General features: G+C 42.0%; 1 protein-coding gene across 2 annotated transcripts in view; it reads right to left on the bottom strand.

Moving 5' to 3' along the window:
- The window catches only part of LOC136431429 (sperm microtubule associated protein 2-like), a 37,349-nt gene that overhangs the window by 4,107 nt on the left and 13,478 nt on the right, over positions 1-19,764 (bottom strand). For both annotated transcript variants that reach the window (XM_066422803.1, XM_066422804.1), the window contains exons 5-7: positions 19,554-19,691; positions 19,026-19,167; positions 17,546-17,677 (exon numbers count right to left, since the gene is read on the bottom strand). In XM_066422803.1, the coding sequence (XP_066278900.1) occupies positions 17,546-17,677; positions 19,026-19,167; positions 19,554-19,691 (412 nt within the window). The remainder of the gene's footprint in view (positions 1-17,545; positions 17,678-19,025; positions 19,168-19,553; positions 19,692-19,764) is intronic.

Genomic DNA, 19,764 nt, shown 5'->3' with positions numbered 1-19,764 from the left:
TGTATCAAACCAATGCGTTCGTGGTCCAAAACAATGCGTTCGTGTGCTATATGGATATTTTGCCAGTCCACACCGCGATCAGATGTTTGGGGATGGCAAAATCGTAGATATCGGTCGAAAAAGCATATGCACTGGGGCACGAGTGGAGGGAGGGAAACGTTAAAAAATCCCAACCGCCTGCCCGTCCCGCAACACGCTGTATAAATGATAAAATCACGCTTGCCTCATGCCTCTTTGTGAATTATGAGATGGACAAACGCGGCAAAAACGTTGTATTTGATATCATCAAATAGATTCACGAAATAAAACACATTATATTATCTATTTACCACTCACTTCTGTATATAAAATGCTTCCTGTTCACGTTACTGTGAATGTTACAACGTTCCTTATATATCTACTGGTATTTCATTTCATAATGTTACATAATGTTCCAAGCAAGCATGTTGTTTTAGTTTGTTCCATTTCGCACTTTCTGGGGACCCGTTTTATTGCGTAGTGACAGCTCGCCAACAAATCTCATACACATGAGAAACAAAGTTTTACAAAACACAAAAAAATGGTATTTGTTTTATTATATTTGTTTACCGGTAGTAGAAAACCGACGTGAAAAAAAAATGTAAACACCGTTGCCGTCTGACTACAATGTACGTTGGCCGTGGCGGGACACGCGTGGCGGGACACGCGGTTGTATTCATCACGCAAATATCAATTACGCTCTAACCTGTGATTAGTACCTTCTATGAACAGGAAAATTAGTAGAAAGATGTCGTCGACACAGTAAAACTTCAAAATATACCAATTACACTTACGTACACATATACAATACAAGAAGAGAGCTACGCGGTTTGGGGCATGTGATGTCTTTAATATGTGAGTCTGCTCTGTGATAGAGGCTTATTGGTTGTACAAAGACATCAACGGCCAAAGACTGTGGTCTTGGCGGTCATAACACAAACTGCAGTGTAGCATTTACGTAGTTTGTTTCGAACGATCTTCAGATTTTTTAATGTGATCTTCAAATTTATGTTCCAACATCCTTTAATATTGATTAGTATGATATGAAAATTGATAAGAATGGTTTTATTGTTGTGTGAGTTTTGTACTTTTGATGGGAAAATGGAGCTAACCAATCCTGATTATCTCATTTCACTTGCAACTCATGGCTTTTTAGTCGAACAGTTCTTTGTGGGCTTAAACAGAGCGCCCTGTCTTTAATTAAATAGCGCGGACGCTACAGCGAACATGACTTAGAATCGTATCACAGGCTACAGGGCTATTTTCGTCATTTTCTTTTACAAGTGTTTGTGGGACTTCCACATTTCGTGAAGGAGTGGAATGAACACCAGGATGGAATGAACTGCCCACTGGCAATGAAGTTTAGGCACTGTGTGGGATGTTACGCCCAGAACTGACAGGTCCCGAGTTCAAAACTACTGATATGCCCCAATGCTGTGTCCTTGGAAAAGGCACTTAACACGACTTCACTCACTTCACTTAGGTGTAGATGAGTACCTAGTTTTGGTTAGGGACATTAGCTCCTAAAACAACATGAGCTAACTGATTCATTATACAACTATTCTATTGAACAATCTGAAATTGTCTTTACCTCATTAACATATCTACTTGGAGGAAAGACACTGACGAAAGACAGTGGATGCTGTCTGAAACGTCTGACTGTTTCAAAATTTTATCCACTTGCTTGTCAATGAGTAACTATTTTTGGCGTATCTTTGGCAGGTGGAAGAAGTTGGCAGAAGTTAGGTGACATCATGCTAACTTCTGCCAGTGGACATTATATGGTGGCAGGTGGCAGAGGTTGACAGAAGTAACACACATGATGTTGTAGCTTTTGATAGTAGCCAGGGTAGGATAAAAGAGGCAGAAGTTAGCTGTCGTCATTCCACTCCTTGACTCTGTTCATGAGGGAGTGGAAGGACAAGAAATAGCCATGCCTTTTAGTACCAGAGTTATCAACCAAGGATTGATGTGTTCAAAAATTCGTATTTCCTGAGAACCATAGTAGAATGGAACTCGTTGTCATCAGATGCTGTAGGAACACCTTCACTGCATAGCTTCAAAGAACGATTGCAGTCAGATGTTCAAAAGTTTGGTGTGACAGGCCGTTCAGTGTAATATAACCAGCTGCTGCCGCGCCGCGTGCCTGCGAAGCTGGCTATACAGATACAGATACAGTCATGGTAACTTCTGTCAGTGGCAATGTTAGGGTGGTAGAAGTTGTCTAAAATAACATACAATGTAATCAAACTTCTAGTACGGTAGGGCTGTATAAATTTGAACGTGAAGCCTTAAAATCCCTAGTCTGAATTAAAATGAACTTGACTGTGTAATGTTACAATACAACGTTGCTCTGTTACTCTGTTACAGTTTTAGAGGATGACTAGAAAAATGCATTAACTTAAAAAAGAAATAAAAGATTGTGCGGTGCAATATTGTAATATTATAATATTATACTTCTCAGCAAGGATGTATCATAGCTACTTTAAAGTTAGCTGTAGCGAAAAACAGCTTTAAACACAGTGACAGTGAGGAACATAAACTCAAATCAAGTATGGGTAAGCATTGATAATGAAATGAATGATCAGGCATTCTGAAAGTTTCTTAGTTCTAAATCTGGAGCCACATAAATGTTAGTGCACGGCACTGCATGTGATACTGCCATTACTGTATGTTGTGTCCAGCAAAACTTGACAGAGATGATTTGTTAATAGCTTTTTAATTGAAAGGGAGGGGAACCTAATTTACCTACCCCACCCTATGATTGTAGGACTATGACATTCATTAAGGCCTGGCTCCCCAGGGGCCGTGGTTGATTGAGCGAAACAAACACAGTCCAAAAAGGGAAAGCTAACATTTTTAGTGTTTTGGCCACACCGGTTACTTGATTTGTGGACATTGAAAGGTGACAAAAATATAGCAGACAGACATCATCAGAAGCAGAGGACAGGCAGAAAAAAACTGCTTGAATAAAACTGAGTGCTCTGAAGGCCTAAACATGGTCCTCAATATTTTGTTCTTTAATCTGAGTGCTGAGAACCCAAAAATTTGTTGCTGTGCAATCTTCTCAGGGATCATCATCATCATTTTGGCTGAGAGATGTTGAGAGAAATCCCATTTCGAGTTGTCTGGTTCATTCATATTCTTTTCTAGCACGCTGATTGGTCCCTTCTGTCAGAGCTCCATATGCTATCTCAGCAGGGATCACCCCATCCCAGAAAGACCTTATTTACCGACGAGGCTGTAGTACCTGCATTTTGGTATATAGAAAGTGTTATCATGACGATTTTACAAAGATCTGAAGAAAAAACTATATCATTGTCTATGTATGACATTTAATCAACTCCATGTTTTTCGTCATTTCTTTCGGCCATTTCTGAGAAGTGTGGTCCCTAGTAAGATGTGGTCCCTACAGAGATACCATGTGGAGAAAGTCGTTAAGCTGAGTGACAAGGACAAGGCTTCCCGTGGAGCTTTGAAGGGACCAATCAGCATGCTAGGCCAGAATCTGGACAGATACATTTATTCCAGACACTTGAATGGCAGTGATCTCAGACTGCTTGGTGAAGGGTAGAGCCTGGAACTGAAACAAAATGACACTCAAGCTAGTTGGTTATGATATGCAAGGAAGATGATGGGTAGCCCGAGTGTCGTCCTTGTTAGTTCCTAGAGTTTGGGCTAGATGATGGGGTTGATAGGTATATTGTTATGATGATGCCTAAAGAGAAAGTTCATGGCCAAAGGCTTAATTGCAAGTACATGTAACACGGAAAGTACAGACAGACAATGATGAACAGTATAACATGTGACTACTCTAGTCTTAACCACTTACTCTTACATGTAGTTCTAACTGATATTGGGTTTGACTTTCTTTTCTAAGACATTGAAAGACAAATGGTCCCATTTATTCTGTGTGGGTTTTATTCTTGTCTGTAAACGTGTTGGAAAAATGTGACCTCATGATTAGTCTCATTTCTTTCGTGGGGAGAAGGGCCAACTTGAGATAACTTACACCATTCTGCACTCAGTTTTATGCAGTGCCAACTTTCAAGAAAGTTCTGCGCATCATTTCATTTCGGTACCACATTGTGGTCACACAAGGAGGTTATAGTGAAAAGGAGAAACACCTTCAAAACCTTCCCAGATGGCTTTCCTGTCTGACAAAGTTAGTCAAGAAAGCCCATCGTTATGCAGCGACAAAATTTCTGCTTCCTTTGTACTGTTTGAGCAAAGATGTGTTACCCCCAGCTTACTTCTGGGTACACAGATGGTAGTTTGGGTACAGTCCTGTCCATATTTGCTCTAACCAGCTTGGTTGGTGTCAGCTGATCTTCAAGCAGATGTAGGGTCTGACATATTGCTTTCCTCATGGCACGCATGTATGCGTCTCTCTAATGGTCCTTTATATATGACAGCGTCACCTGTACCCTTATACTACTAGTAGAGATTTAGTGTTAGCCAGCAAGGAGGCCAACAAATCAATGATTTTAAACCACCTTGGAGCAACTATGGGAGCCATACAGTAGATGGTGTAGTATGCTAGTACACTGTATCAAAATTATCAGCGTTCCGAAGGAGACTGCATTGGAGGGGTACATAAAGCCTGCACCCTTGTTGTAGTAAAGGAGCTTTTGGGCATCAAACTTTGCATGTAAAAGAGCACAACACGCTTCTTCAGAGGAGTGGGGGTGACCCTGGAACCAAAACGTGCTTGGCTAAAAATATTTGAGCCGTAACAAAGCCACATTACACTATCAATAAATAGCTAATGATAAAGCGTAATGAATTTTCCTCAGACTGTTTTACAGACTGAGGTACATGTAAGCTAACTGGGATGACACAGGTCTATGCAATTCTAACACCATAGCCAGGATTTCTTAGCCTCTACCAGGCTCCATCCATGCAATCGCTGGGAAAATAGTTGAAATAGGCCAAATAATTAAATAGAGTGTCAGGGGTAGTCCGCTATACAAGGTAGTCCCCTATTGAGCTTCACTGTACCCCTGGCATACTATTCACTCTGTTTGGCCGATTACTACTATTTTCCGAGCGATCGGACGGAACCTGGTAGAGGCTAAGGATTTTTCTTCTTCTTTTACTCTAAAGCCGTCAGATTTCAGTTTAAGATTAAAACCTGTCTTGCTCATGATCACCTTTGGCCTACCGGTATATCGTATATCAGGTCCCCAGTTGCAAACAGGGCACCTGCTGTGATGCAAGTAATCAGTATTTATCAGTATTCATTAGTTTGCCTTATCCAACCATTAGGACTGTATGTCCTTGGTCAAAAAAGGATTGTAGCATCAGGGCACACTATATTATATACAGACACTTTTATATAGACCGGTGGATCCAAAGAAGAATTGTAGATATGTAATTTTTTTTAAACAATCCTCCCACACCATTATTGATGTATAGGGCGGTGCCCATCTCCGTTTTATAGCCCTGGGCCACACTGTTGTGCAATCACTGTAGCAGGGGGCTAGTCCACTGGCAGTGAAGTGTGTTGAACTTCTATACTGTTTCACAAGTATGTACCATCTTTACAAAGTCTTTGGTATGACTCAGAATTGGTCGAAAATAAATATAATACCATTTCAAAGGATTTATCAACAGTTGTGTCAATTTAAGCTAGCAAAACCAATTCTCTGCCCAACTTCTCAGACTGGTAAATTTGGTTATTCTTCAGTACTGGACAATTTTCAATAGCCTCTACCAGGCCCCGTCCTATCGTTGGGAAAATGGTAGAAATCGGCCGAGGTACTCTGATATACAGGGTAGTCCGCTGTATACAGTGAAGTTCAAGTATCGATTGAGCTTCACTGTATAGCGGACTACCCTGTATAGCGGAGTACCTTGGTCGATTTCTACTATTTTCCCAACGATAGGACGGGCCTGGTAGAGGCTATATTTTCAAGTAAAAAACTGGTGGCTGATTGATCCCAGATGTACTGTTGTCAGCACTGCCCAGGCACAGTGCCTGTGGTCTCTTCTCTCTGGTGTTGTTGGGCTTGGGCTTATTATCATGATCAGATCTCCTCTTTGGGAGTCTAGTCTCAAGAGACCATCTGTGTACCTCTTGCATGAAGTGGTAGATCTGGGTTTTTATCATAAACAGCCCATGAAGAGGCCCTGCTGAAACTCAGCTCAGCCCAGGCCTGGCTCAGCCTGAATGCCAGACCGTGGGATAGATATTTTGGAGATTGGGGGTCTGGCATCCAGGCTATACCGAAAGCTTTGAAAGCTATGTAAGAAGAATAATTCATTCAGTAAAGTCTCTAAAACAGGGTGTGAATGCACATCCTTCTGCCCCTTTGTTTTCTATTTCTATCTCTTGCTAAATGTTCAAGAGCACATACGGGTAGATCGTTTCTTAATTTTAAAATTTCTTGCCACCAACACATGATGATCACCAAATTGTCTGGTGGATTTGTATTACTGATACTGTTTGACCTTAAACATTTGGCACTCTCTACCTGAATGTGTAGTCTCCAGCAAAACCAGTTCAAATCTCAACTAGATCGACATTGGTAGGAGCTAATGCACGAGCACAGCGGAAGAAATAGACCAGTAGTCCACATCAGGCGCTGCCTTCCTCAAGATGGTATGAATTTATCATGCTTGAAAAAACAAACCTTCTCGAGGGTCTGCATGGGGGGGTCCTGTTAACGCTTAACGGTAAATTCAGACCAGCCGATAACGCTTAACGGTAAATTCAGGCCGGCCGATAACGCTTAACGGTAAATTCAGCATTTTTAGAACATGAGATACCCCGAAGACGACGGTTCTTTGCCACTAGTCGTCCTGATCTTGTGGCAGGAGACCTATTACGCTATGCCATTCTCGCACGCCAGCTCCGAACGCTTTAAATTCGGCGGCGACAGGAAACTTCATGATCACAATGACGAGCGCCGAAGGCGCAACGAAAATTTTGAAATCTTGACCCTCTGAAACGCTATTTCCTGCATTCTGAGGGCGGGGGGGGGGGGGATTTTCCTGAAGAGTAAGCTAAATTTTATGACATCTATGTTTGAAAAAAAAAAAAAATACAGAAGAGTTTCAGCTTGATTTTTGAGGGGCGTCACGCCCTCCAGACCTCGCCGGAGCTGCGACATGCTCCCGGGGAAAATTCTTGACACCGCTATTTCTTGCATTTCGATGGGCAAATATTACTGGTAATTTAAGTTAAGTTTAATGATGTCTCTGTTTGTGAAAAAAAAACGAGTTTCAGCTTGAGTTTGGGGGCCGACGCCCTTCTGACAATATTTTTCGACGGAGGCCTGGCATGCATCCGGGAAAAATTTTAAAATCTTGAACCGCGAAACACTTAATTTCCTGAATTTTGAGGAGAAAACTTTGCGGGTAGAGTGAAAAATAGAAGTGTTTCGGCTTGAAATTTTGTGGGGGCGCCCTACCGACGTATTTTTGCCGGAGTTTTGTGCTCCCTGGAGAAAATTTTGAAATCTTGACCCACTGAAATGCTTTTTCCTGCGTAACGAGGAATTACTCAATAACGCTTAACGTTGAATTCAGGATGACAAATAACGCTTAACGAGGAATTAAAACGACCAGTAACGCTTCACGATTAATATGCCGATAACGATTAACGGTAAATTCAGGCGGCCGGTAACGATTAACGGTGAATTAAAATCGCTCGTAACGCTTCACGAAAAAGGGCATGCAGACCCTCCTTCTCATCAATACAAATTTACCTTTTGAGATCACTGCTTATCTCAATTCATTTTTTTGTACATGTAGTTGGTACAGATCTGTCATGATCCTGAAAAGCCCAGGCAAAGGGCTGAAAGATCCTGAAAAGCCCAGGCAGAGTTCCCTGAATGGCCCTGCCCCAGCTCCTAGATTCCACCATTGAAGGATCCTTGATTCCACAAGCTGGTGGCTGGTGGTAACAAGGAAACTCTTGGCCTGGGAATGCCCAGGGGAGGAAGTCCTGTAACTAATTAGTCATCCAAGCTGATCATATCTTCCTACCCCTAGGAAAGAGCCCATTCTTTTCATGTACAGTATATTCCATGGTACATATACATTATAGAACTAGTTTTTTTAAGTCATTGGCACTTAACTCATCATCATCATTGGCACTATTAACTCACAATTGCACAAAAACATTGCAAATAGTTTGCTGGATGTCTGTTTGGATGGCAGCTCTACTCTCTCTTTACTGTCTTGTGTCAATAATGATTTCAGCAGGGGTTCCTCCCTGATGGGAAGACCAGGCAAGACTAGGATCTGAGATAGCTACTCTCCAAGAATACATGCGTAGGTTTGGCTCCGGCTGGTTTTTGATATGTGTACCTGGCGTTTTTGTCACGTTTTCTATTTTGACTGGGCGATATCAGGAAAACGGATGAAATATAAAGCCCGCCCAAAACTCTCCAAAACACATTAAACACCAGCCGGAGCTGGACTCCTGCTTGGAGAGTATGAGATTTGACGGCTTTCTGGGTGGTGCTGGCATTAAATTTCGAGTGGGGGGAGCACTGATTCGTGATTTATAACACACTGGGGCCAGATTCTTTTGAAGGAGAGATGCTATCTGCTGCCCGCGCTCTCCTGGAAATAAATGCCAGTAGCAACTAGAAAGTTTGCAAAAGAGGCTATGCCTGAGACAGCACAACTCAGGTACATGTAGTCACCATAACTTTTTACAGAGTAGGAGAGTAGGTGCAGAAGACAAATTGGTACGGTGATAGCATCACAGCAAGCACTAAAGGTTGCAAAGTAGGGGTTTGTGGGCACCCTTCCCAGAAAAGTGTGAAATCTATACAGTTTTCCTTGCATTTTGACAGGGCAAATTTATAGCCTCTACCAGGCCCGTCCTATCGTTGGGAAAATAGTAGAAATCGACCGAGGTGCTCCGCTATACAGGGTAGTCCGCTATACAGTGAAGCTCAAGTGTATGTAATAAGGTGCTATAGGGCTACTTTGTAATATCCCTAACGTTTATTGTACATTCAAGGATTTCCTTAGGATGATATCCGTACTGATGATCTGTTCTAAAGTTTCCAGTATGGACAACAAAGTCACTTAAATATCTCTCTTACAGATCTTGTAGTCAGCAGCAAATAATCATTTCAAGCTGTGCCTGCTACTACAGTTAGCAAGTCCAGTAGTTATGGAGTGGGCGGAGTAGTGGGAAATGACTTCTCCTCCCAATCAATTAAAAAGCTATTAACAAGTCATCACCTTTCTAAATAGATGATATCAACAGCTACTGTCCTTTCAACACAGAATAATGGCCACTGCAAAACATGAGAAACCAACAAATAAGTAAGAAATTTTACTTTCAATCAAAGACAACTTGAAGAGATGTTTTCTAGGTCTTGTCTAGGCCTATGAATCCATCTATGCTGACACATGGAGAGCCATAGAATGCTGAAAGTAGGGAAAGCATAATAGAGTTTTGGCAAACAACACACAAATCCTGTGCATGGTGTCTTTAAGGAGCTACTCCTAACGGAACATGACCTATTTACGTGCAGAACCTATTTACGTCCGGTTTGGCTCATGTCCACATGTCGCGGTGTATTATGCCAAAGAATGTTCTCATGAGCAATAAAGAACATCATAAGTAAGATCCTTAGCCATCTCTTTAATTTTTGCACAGCAAACCATAATGGCCATGCGTTTACCACGTGAACGCCACGTGCCGCGCATGTGGGGGGAATTTACAGATAAACTTTTTTTTTTCCATCGCGTTAAGCAAGTGGCCGGACAGACATAGTGATTTTATTATCATTTGTCTGCAGACTACTTTGGACAGTTACTGTGCATTTTTTTCTGGTCTATGTTCTTCAAGCATAGCGCTAGAAGGGAAAAGACCGAGGTGGACGATAATGGGTTACCCTAGCACAATTCTTCATCATATACCTCAGTATAAATACATGCTCGCACGGCGTTAAATAGGCGGAGAAAAACTTACAGACCATGCATTTTCTTTTTTGAAGAGCTGATATTTCTGACCATGGGTTTAAAATTTGGCTCTGTCCGTGCGGTTTTGAGATAAATACGTTTTGAATAAATCGGACGTAAATTGGTCATGTTACGTTACATTGTAGGTGTATTCTAACCTACTGTATGGTTGTGCCAGTCATGAATGTTGAAGATGGTAGTAATTTGTCTGCATCTGTTTTCTGTGTAGTTGGATACTGAGGTGACAGCCAAGTTCCACTCATACATGTTTTATATCATTTTGAATCTACACGTGTATGCTTGCCCTATATGTGATACCCTGGCAAACATAAATCTCCAAGAAGATATAGGGTCCAGCTTGTTTAACACAACTTGGTTCAGCAAGTCTTTCCACTGGTGAGAGAACTCTCTTTATCTACTTGGAGATGACTTGATGTAACACTGCTTCGTATTGCATGCACAATGTTTAACAAGAAGGCACAGGGCTCGAAATTCATTTTTGGAAATAGGTGCACTGGTGCACCCGACAAAAAAAATTAGGTGCACAGAAAACATTTTGGGTGCACCACATAAAATAAAGTTGAATGTCAGCAAAACAAAATTACCAAGTTTAACGCTCTTAAGAACTACAATCTGTAATTCTATAGCTAACTAGATACATCAAGTAGAATACAACGAAGGGTAATTTTAGCTATTCTGTCTAAAAGGCAAGTATGTCAAGATACTTACATTTCTGTATTCTCTGTATACTAGTGTACAATAGTACCCTTACCTTATAGCCTACAAAATATCTAGGTGCACTGGTGCACCCACAGTCACAAATTAGGTGCACAGCTCCAATTTTGGGTGCACACAGGTGCACATGCACCCACTATTTCCAGGCCTGAGGTATCTTCAGAAGTTCTTGGCACATAATGATTTATCAACTGCATGCAAGCTTAAAAAAAACTAAAATGTCATGGATAAAACACATCTTTGAAGACCTATAACCCAGGTTGATCAAATGATTGCAATAACAATGAACAAGCCAAATATCTACCACAAAGTAGCAATACACATAGCAGCTGAATTTTGAACCCACCACTGTTTTATGAAATCACAAATTTTCTGCTGTCATTTACAAGTTAGTACCTGTAACACTACCTGTGATGGAAATTTATATGTATAACTACATTGCACATCACATTGGAAGCCGATGCTGTCTCGGAAGCGGTAAAATTCCATGACTTGACATAGTTATCTTCGCCGAGTACTAGTACTCGGGAAGATTATGTTTTCGGTTGAAAAATCTGTTGGGTGGGTCTGTATGTATGTCAGAAGCATAACTCAAGAAAACTTCAATGAATATTTATGATTTTTGGTAGGTGTGTAGTGGTTGTGCAAAGGAAGGTCAAGTTCGAAAATGGTTTACCTTGCGTTTTTCAACAGTACTGCAGCGGACTTTGAATTTTTTTGTGTTTGTATGTAGGCAAAAAAAGTGACGGAAACGTTGATGGATCTTCATGATTTTTTGCAGTTGTGTAGATGTTGTAGAAACGGGGGTCAAGTTCAAAAATGGTTCTCCTGGCATTTTCCGTCGGTACTGCAGCGGGCTTTGTGTGTATGTGTATTTGTATGTCGCCAACATAACTCGAGAAGCTGTCGATGGTTCTGCATGATACTTAGTGGGTGGGTAAGGTTTACAGAAAGGAAGGTCAAGTTCGATAATGGGCCTTCTAGCGGGTATCTAAAGTATTGCAGCGGAGCTTTAAAGTTTGGGGTGAAATTTTCTGGAGGCGACAGGTTCATGATTTTTTTATAGTGGATGGGTCTTGGGGCGGGGAACAAGTGGTGTAAGTTTGGGCCTCTTGACGACTTGTTTTGAGCTGCAGTGGGCCTTTATGTATGAAACTTTGGAGGAGGATAACTCATGCAGGGTTTGGTGTATCTTTATTGCTTTGGGTACGCAGGTACCTTAGGTGATGATTGACATAATGAAATGTATAGTACAGTCAAACCTGTATTAGCGGTCACCTTTGCATAGCGGCCACCTGCCCATAGTGGTCACTTTTTGTCGGTCCCTTGGATTTTTCCCATTGACATAAGCATTAAGAATTAGGCTATAGCGGCCACCTGTCCAACGCGGTCGCGGCCACATGATGTTCGGTCCCGCAGGTCTGGAAACACTGCCGATAACGGTCACGGCGCATGGTCCCCGCAAGATTCGGGAACCTTCTTTCAAATCTCGGCAGAAAAAAATGTCACTATAGCTGCACTGTTACCCATGAAAATGTTGTGCATGGTTTTATTTTGCTCCTGGTGTTGGTTTTGCATTTCCAAAACCGCTGAGATGCCAGAATTTGCAGACAATCAGAGCCAGTCTTGCGCGCGGTCCTAGCGGGAGGCTTTGTTTACTTGGGTTACTTCACTAGTAGTACCATGGGGGAGCAGTTTGTTAAAAACACGCCTTTTATCCTTAAAAAAAAAAGGTTATGAAGTCATCCATTCTTTATATATTCTGTTCTCTTTATTCAAAGAACTTCTTTGACGAAATAAGTTTACATTTTGTACTATTCAATGTAGAGTAAAATCATAACTCACACATTGCAGCTGCACCCACATTGCAGTAGACTATCCCAATGACCCTATGAGTATGACCTCACAGGCGCCATCTTGCAGCTGTTGTTTTTTTCTCCCGGCAAGGAATCCGACCCAAACAGGCTGATTTTACCGTGAAATTCCACATTTATTTGCTGATAAATGATGTCGCCGCGCAATTGAAAATGACACGGTTGTCTTTGGCAACATTTTGGTCGCATGTGCTCCGGATTGGGGGCGGATCGATGGATCGACTTGGACTTAATTTGCTTGTGGAAAAATACCAAAAATCCGGACCTACCAAAAGCAGTCATCTTGAGCCGATGGTCGTCTTGTGGAAGTGGTCGGTAGACCAAGTTTGACTGTACATGTATGTGAATAAATGTTCCTCAGTGGGTACAGAAAACATGTGCCACTTATTGGTCATGGTCAAATCAACCGTTTCTATAGAGCGGCCACCTGTCCATTGCGGTCGATTTTGGCCAGTCCCTTGAGTGACCGCTATAGGCAGGTTTGACTGTATGCAAATTGGGACTTCATTTACATAATTAAAGAGAGTAATGTATAATCCCATTGAAAGCTGTTACTCGACCTAAATTCAGGGACACTTGGAGGATTGCCTGGCTTGGGATTTAGGTCACCCAGCTGTGTGCCAGCTGTGCGCCCTTCATTTGGTAATAACTCAAGAAGGGGTCAATGGATAATCATGACTTTTGGTTTGTTAATAGCTTAAGTTATAATTTGATTTAGATAGATGGTAATTATGCATATGGGAGCCAATATGCATAATTGATGAGGAAACACCATAATTCCATAGTGATCAATGGCAGGAATTCGATACTTGTAGCATCTGAAAGTTCATTAAACTTATTACACATATCAGCACACTCTACACATATACTAGTCCTGTACCACCAAATGCTTTTTAACACTATCTAGACTGGACTCATCCCCCCCCCCCCCAGCATAACTTCCAAATGGTATGGTGCATGATCAAATTTGCAGTGGGTGATAAGCACGTAAATATTATCAATCACTCTCCATAATAAGCCTTGATTATTTGGCGAAGATAAAGTGTTCGTGGAACTCTAGTTTATTATAATAATGAGGAGTTATTACCATTCGTACGGTTGTCAACAATACACAAGTCATGTAGAACTGACAGTTGATTCAAGTGGATTTTTATTTTCATCTAGTGTCAAACCCATGGCATTATGACAACTGCATCCAAATGCAGTATTCATCATTATACCACCAAAACAATAGTAAGCGTACGTTTGTTATCCAGGGCTTGAGGGGCGAACGAGGATAAATATTGTAGTCAGGTTCGATATGAGGCTCCGATCAAAATCGTTGTTCCCGAGAACATGGATTTCTCCGCCAACTCCGTTGAACAACGACATAATGTTCGCTAAGTTCGCGCTATCTAAAGAAAGGGCGCTCTGTTTAAGCCCACAAAGAACTGTTTGACTTTAAAGCCATGAGTTGCAAGTGAAAGGAGCTAATCAGGATTGGTTAGCTCCATTTTCCCATCAAAAGTACAAAACTCACACAACAATAAAACCATTCTTATCAATTTTCATATAGTACCAATCAATATTGAAGGAAGTTGAAACATAAATTTGAAGATCACATAAGTGCCTTTTCCAAGGACACAGCATTGGGGCATATCAGTAGTTTTGAACTCGGGACCTGTCAGTTCTGGGCGTAACACCTCACACAGTGCCTAAACTTCATTGCCAGTGGGCAGTTCATTCCATCCTGGTGTTCATTCCACTCCTTCACGAAATGTGGAAGTCCCACAAACACTTGTAAAAGAAAATGACGAAAATAGCCCTGTAGCCTGTGATACGATTCTAAGTCATGTTCGCTGTAGCGTCCGCGCTATTTAATTAAAGACATGTACAGGGCGCTCTGTTTAAGCCCACAAAGAACTGTTCGACTAAAAAGCCATGAGTTGCAAGTGAAATGAGATAATCAGGATTGGTTAGCTCCATTTTCCCATCAAAAGTACAAAACTCACACAACAATAAAACCATTCTTATCAATTTTCATATCATACTAATCAATATTAAAGGATGTTGGAACATAAATTTGAAGATCACATTAAAAAATCTGAAGATTGTTCGAAACAATCTGAAGGTTCTTTGAAACAATCTGAAGGTTCTTTGAAACAATCTGAAGGTTCTTTGAAACCAATCTCAAAACAATCTGAAGATTCTTTCAAACAATCTGAAGGTTATCTCAAACAATCTGAAGATTTTCCATAAAATCTGAGGATTTTCAGGAAAAATCTGAAGATTTTTTGATTTTCAACGACGCGTGACGACCCCCGCTGGGGGTCATTATGATCCATTAAGTGGCAAGGAAGTTGTTCACAAAATATCAACCCTGTAAGTATAAGCTGTCAGAGGCTACAAGCATTAGTCCAAAGTGCAATAGAAAGTCCAAAATTAATCTGGAGGGTGTTGTACAGTATTGGTAAGTTTACACAATTCTAATCGTTCGTTAAAGAAACGAAATTGCAGCAAGGGCGGGATGGTGGTAACGTTGAGCGGGAGGCGAGCCCATCCGTTCAGAACGACGGATGTCGCAATTATGAAGACGGCACGAGCGGAGGTCGAAGGTCGCTTCCTCAGCTAATTCCCTACGATTGGTCGACTGACCAATCCTACTATAATTACACTTACGTACACATATACAATACAAGAAGAGAGCTACGCGGTTTGGGGCATGTGATGTCTTTAGTATGTGAGTCTGCTCTGTGATAGAGGCTTATTGGTTGTACAAAGACATCAACGGCCAAGCCGAAAGAAGTGAGGGCCCCAAACCGCGTAGCAGAAATGTAGTTAGTTGTAGGGGTAGTACTGAATCTAAATTAGAAAATAGCTAGATATTCGAGTTCGTGCAAAACAGTCCAAGACTGGCGAAGAACGGGCCGCAGAACGTCACCGGGCACTGTCGAACAGCATAGAGTCAGGCCGGAAAGGTGCGTCGGCGTGTAGCTCTCACTTAGTACTGTGAAGTGGGCCGTGGGCGGGTAATGGGGGTCTTCGGTGCGCAGCTGGAGCTGGTCTTGATGCACTGTCAATCTGGCTGTGCTAAACTACTCTAATCTATTCTACTCTAAGTTCAAGAGTTGCGGCTGTGCGAACCCAGGCTGGTGACGATCTCGCTGCAGGGCGCTGCCGCGAACTCCGAGTCGGACCGGAAAGTAAAGTCGCATCGACGTGGAGTGGGTGTACTGGGAGCCTTGTGCAAGCTGCTGTAGATGCACACCGCTGTCTCGAGTCCGTGTAGGTACGGGTGGAAAGGGAGAAAGGCGGGCGCTGAGGAAGGACCGCTCGTGGAAAAGTTGTTGACGTAGTTCACGAGAAGAAACATGGCTGCCAAAATCTCGGGCGTCTCGCGAGACCCCGCATCACTGGCGGGAAGTGGGGAGGGGGGCTGTCGTTCCGGTCGCTGTGGACTGTCTGTGTGGACGTTATGGGCAGGCAGGAACAGGTGTGCAGTCCCAGGCTGGTGAAGAAAACTCGCTGCAGCACGTCGCCAAAGATTACGAACAGCATAGAGACTCAGGGTCGGGAGGAGCTCTCGCTTAGAACTGCGAATCCAGGTGGGCAACGTTACTGGGAGCCCATGCACGCTGCTGGAGTTGCACACCGCGGCCCTGCTGTCTGAGTCGGCGTCGGGCCCAACGAGGACGGCAACCCGCAAGTTTCTTGGCAGATTCGTGTGCCTCGGTAGTTGGGGAGCGCCGCACGGTAGGTTGAAATGCTTCATGAAAGCTCGAGAGGGGAAAAGTTTCCGACGGAACGTTGAGCGGGAGGCGAGCCCATCCGTTCAGAACGGCGGATGTCGCAATTATGAAGACGGCACTAGGGGAGGTCGAAGGTCGCTTCCTCAGCGTAATTCCCTACCTTTGGTCGACTGACCAATCCTACTATGATTTTTTAATGAAGGTGTCAGATCGTTTGTTTTTATTGATGCATTTTTTTTTCTATTTGGGGCTTGGCCGCAGCCACTGCTTGTTCAGTGATGGTTTGTACAAAACTAAAATCATGTTGTCTGTTTTGTTCCCACCGTTTCTTTCCTTTGAGCAAATCATTAGCTGTATGTGCATTGAACTGATCATTCCAATAGAAAATTTGAACATAATTTATACATGTACATGTAGCACTCACAGAGACCTGTGCCTGGTCTCCAAATCATAATATACAATGTATATTATGATTTGGAGACCAGGCACAGGTCTCTGTGAGTGCTACATGTACATGTATAAATTATGTTCAAATTTTCTATTGGAATGATCAGTTCAATGCACATACAGCTAATGATTTGCTCAAAGGAAAGAAACGGTGGGAACAAAACAGACAACATGATTTTAGTTTTGTACAAACAATCACTGAAGTTCATGTAGTCCCATCGCACTACAATAGTCAGTTTCAGGTCCGGACCTGGACCTGATCTTCTGGACCGGACCTGGACCTGAATTTTTGGTACCGGTACCCACCCCAAATGTATATAATATTATAATATAACATTAAGCCTGTAAACAATGTCTTTGTTGTGACCTCTACTTTGTAGCCCATAGGGCAAAATGTACATCTACATGTATGATAAAGCTCTTCCTTCATAAGAATACTTTAGACTCTCTAGCCTGGCCATGGGTACCATTGCCGTAGTAACCACTGGCTCAATCATGGTTAGCAAGCAAAATAATTGAGCCAGCGGTTACTATGGAGGATGGTACCAAGGCTAATAAGACTTTCCAAGCTAACTTGTCAAACTTATTCCAAATTTCATTTCAATGTAGAAGTTTATTACTTCTTACTATCAACAAATTTCACAAGTAAATCATTTTGCCTTTTGTGGCAGTGAGGCTCAAATGACGATGCCTTGAAAAGAAACGAGGCTATAGCTATAGGCAAAAATGATAGACTGTCAATCTCCATGCATTTGATGCTAGTCTAAAAGAAATTATAGGACTTATTGAATGAAGTAATTTTGTAGTTACCTTCCAAATAGACTGCTCAGGGTGGCCTGGATCCAGAAATAGACCAGCTGGGCGACTTTTTGGGCGAGCAAGGTCCTCAACCCGTGGAGTAGCAACTGCCAGTTGTGCTGGCCTGGGCACTAACGTCTCCACCTGTTACACAATATTGCATGTCTCATCTCATATCATGGACTGCACATATTGATTGGTCACTTATACATGTAGCTGAGTATATGCTTCAGATCATCTAGCCTATACTGGCTCACAAATTGGACAGATGCACTATGATCGTTAATAATGACCTCCCTCAATGGTCCCAGCTTCTACACCCCGCCACCCCCCCACATAGCCCTGGTCAAGGTGCATTGTCAATTTCTTCTGATTGGTCCAACTTAGGTACTTTACGATATTGTTACAATGTTTAGAGGGGAGGAGGGCTGGTGCAAAGAAAGTCCAGTAAAATAAATTCCACAGGGCTCCCCCGGCTCATTTTTTTCCATGGCCCCCCAAATTTTTCCATGGCCCTCCCCCCCATTTTTAATGTTTTTTCTTTTACATGAAACACACTACAATCAAACTTAAGTGTTCTTTGAATGGGACTTTGTCACCACATGCACCTGAGTACTACTGAGTTTTTACAAATTTGGTTTGAACCAATCAACTTTTCTAACCTACTTCTTGAGAAACTGTTTTATGTATCATCTTATCATCTAGAGGATCATTGAATGCTCCTGTTGTGTTGTATACTTCAATTTTATTGGACCACGCCACTTAGACTGAATAGAATTTATAATCTCTTTTGTATATTTTCCTGTATATTGGCCTTTGCAATTCTCTTGTAAATCCCTGACTTGTGAGCAATAATTTGTTTTTTATGGCTATGCTATAAACAGTTCCGCCAGATTCCAACGTCTTGATGTGATAACCTTATTTTTAGAACCTGGGATTGTACCAAATGCTACTGTAACAATTTGAAAGTTTTAGTTCATTCTTCACTCACTTCACTTTGATCAACTATTTCACATAGAGGAGCTAAGAGCTAAAAATGTGATCACGATGGGGCACATGTCTATCCTACAAAATGTATTTCCGTTTCTGTCCAGTTTGTGAATAGACAGGAAACTTCTCTTTGGAGTTTACAAAGAAGAGAACCATTTAAATATGAAAACCGTTTGTTACTATCAGTTTGTACCAAAACAGCCACATGAGGCAATATACCATTCAAGTTACAGCAAATAAAGCACGCAAGAAAGTACGTTCAATGATTGTAAGGCACAGTGCTGTCTTATGCTTGGGTCACATTTCCAATCCGGGGTCCGGCCGAGCAGTCTTGAACGAAAAGTATAAAAGGCAATTATAGAAAAAACAAAACGTACCAAAAATCATCTAAGATCATGCATAGCTCTTAATGATATGCACTTTAATTTTGTTTGTTTCCGAAAATAGCCCGGCCGGGCCCCAGCTGGGAAATGTGACCCTAGCAATAGCTGTAAGTTTTTACCTCTTTGTTTCCTGTGTAGTGTTGATGCGGAGTTTTGGCACGTGCCAACTGATCGGATCTGTCTCGACTGGGGCATCTCTTTGCCCCGTCCGCTACAGTCCATATTGGAGAAACCCGTCCGCAGGAGAACTCATTTTCAGGCCTGTTATGTATTAAAAAAAATTCTTTAAGCTAAAACTGTATGCTAGATTGGTGTCCAACTTCCTCACATATCGTCCACAACCATTTGGAAGCAAGACCAAATCTGACTATGATACCTGACAAGCTACACCCTGAGTAAGTCTGCAACTGTGCAAGGTGAGGGGTACACACATCTTAGTCAAATTTAGAAAATCTTATCTTCCAATTTGCCAAACAAACAAAAAAACTGCTACTTAAAAATAAAACAATTTTACAGATGTATTCACGCCATTATAAATTTGTGCTGAGATCACTGAAAAAACACGAAACTAAACCCACCAAAAAAGTTTCCAGATTTACAGTGTAAACCTGAGTTGAGAGCTCTTAAGGCAAGCAAATCACTTTTACCTGTCTTTCTTATATTCTGGTGGGGGCTTTTTTGGATGGGCGAGCACTCTGACACGTTCAGTGGATTCAGCAGTCATCGCCAAAGGACTGACTTCCCAGATAAGTGAGGCACGACCACAGCTGTAGGAAAACTCAGGCCTGCAAACAAAAGAGACACATTGTCAACAGAAATGGTAATTAGAATCTACTAATGATTGTTGAGAAGCGGCTA

The sequence above is a fragment of the Branchiostoma lanceolatum genome, chromosome 3, assembly GCF_035083965.1.
Source record: "Branchiostoma lanceolatum isolate klBraLanc5 chromosome 3, klBraLanc5.hap2, whole genome shotgun sequence".
NCBI classification, from domain to species: domain Eukaryota; kingdom Metazoa; phylum Chordata; class Leptocardii; order Amphioxiformes; family Branchiostomatidae; genus Branchiostoma; species Branchiostoma lanceolatum.
This window is presented reverse-complemented; position numbering and strand designations above follow the sequence as displayed.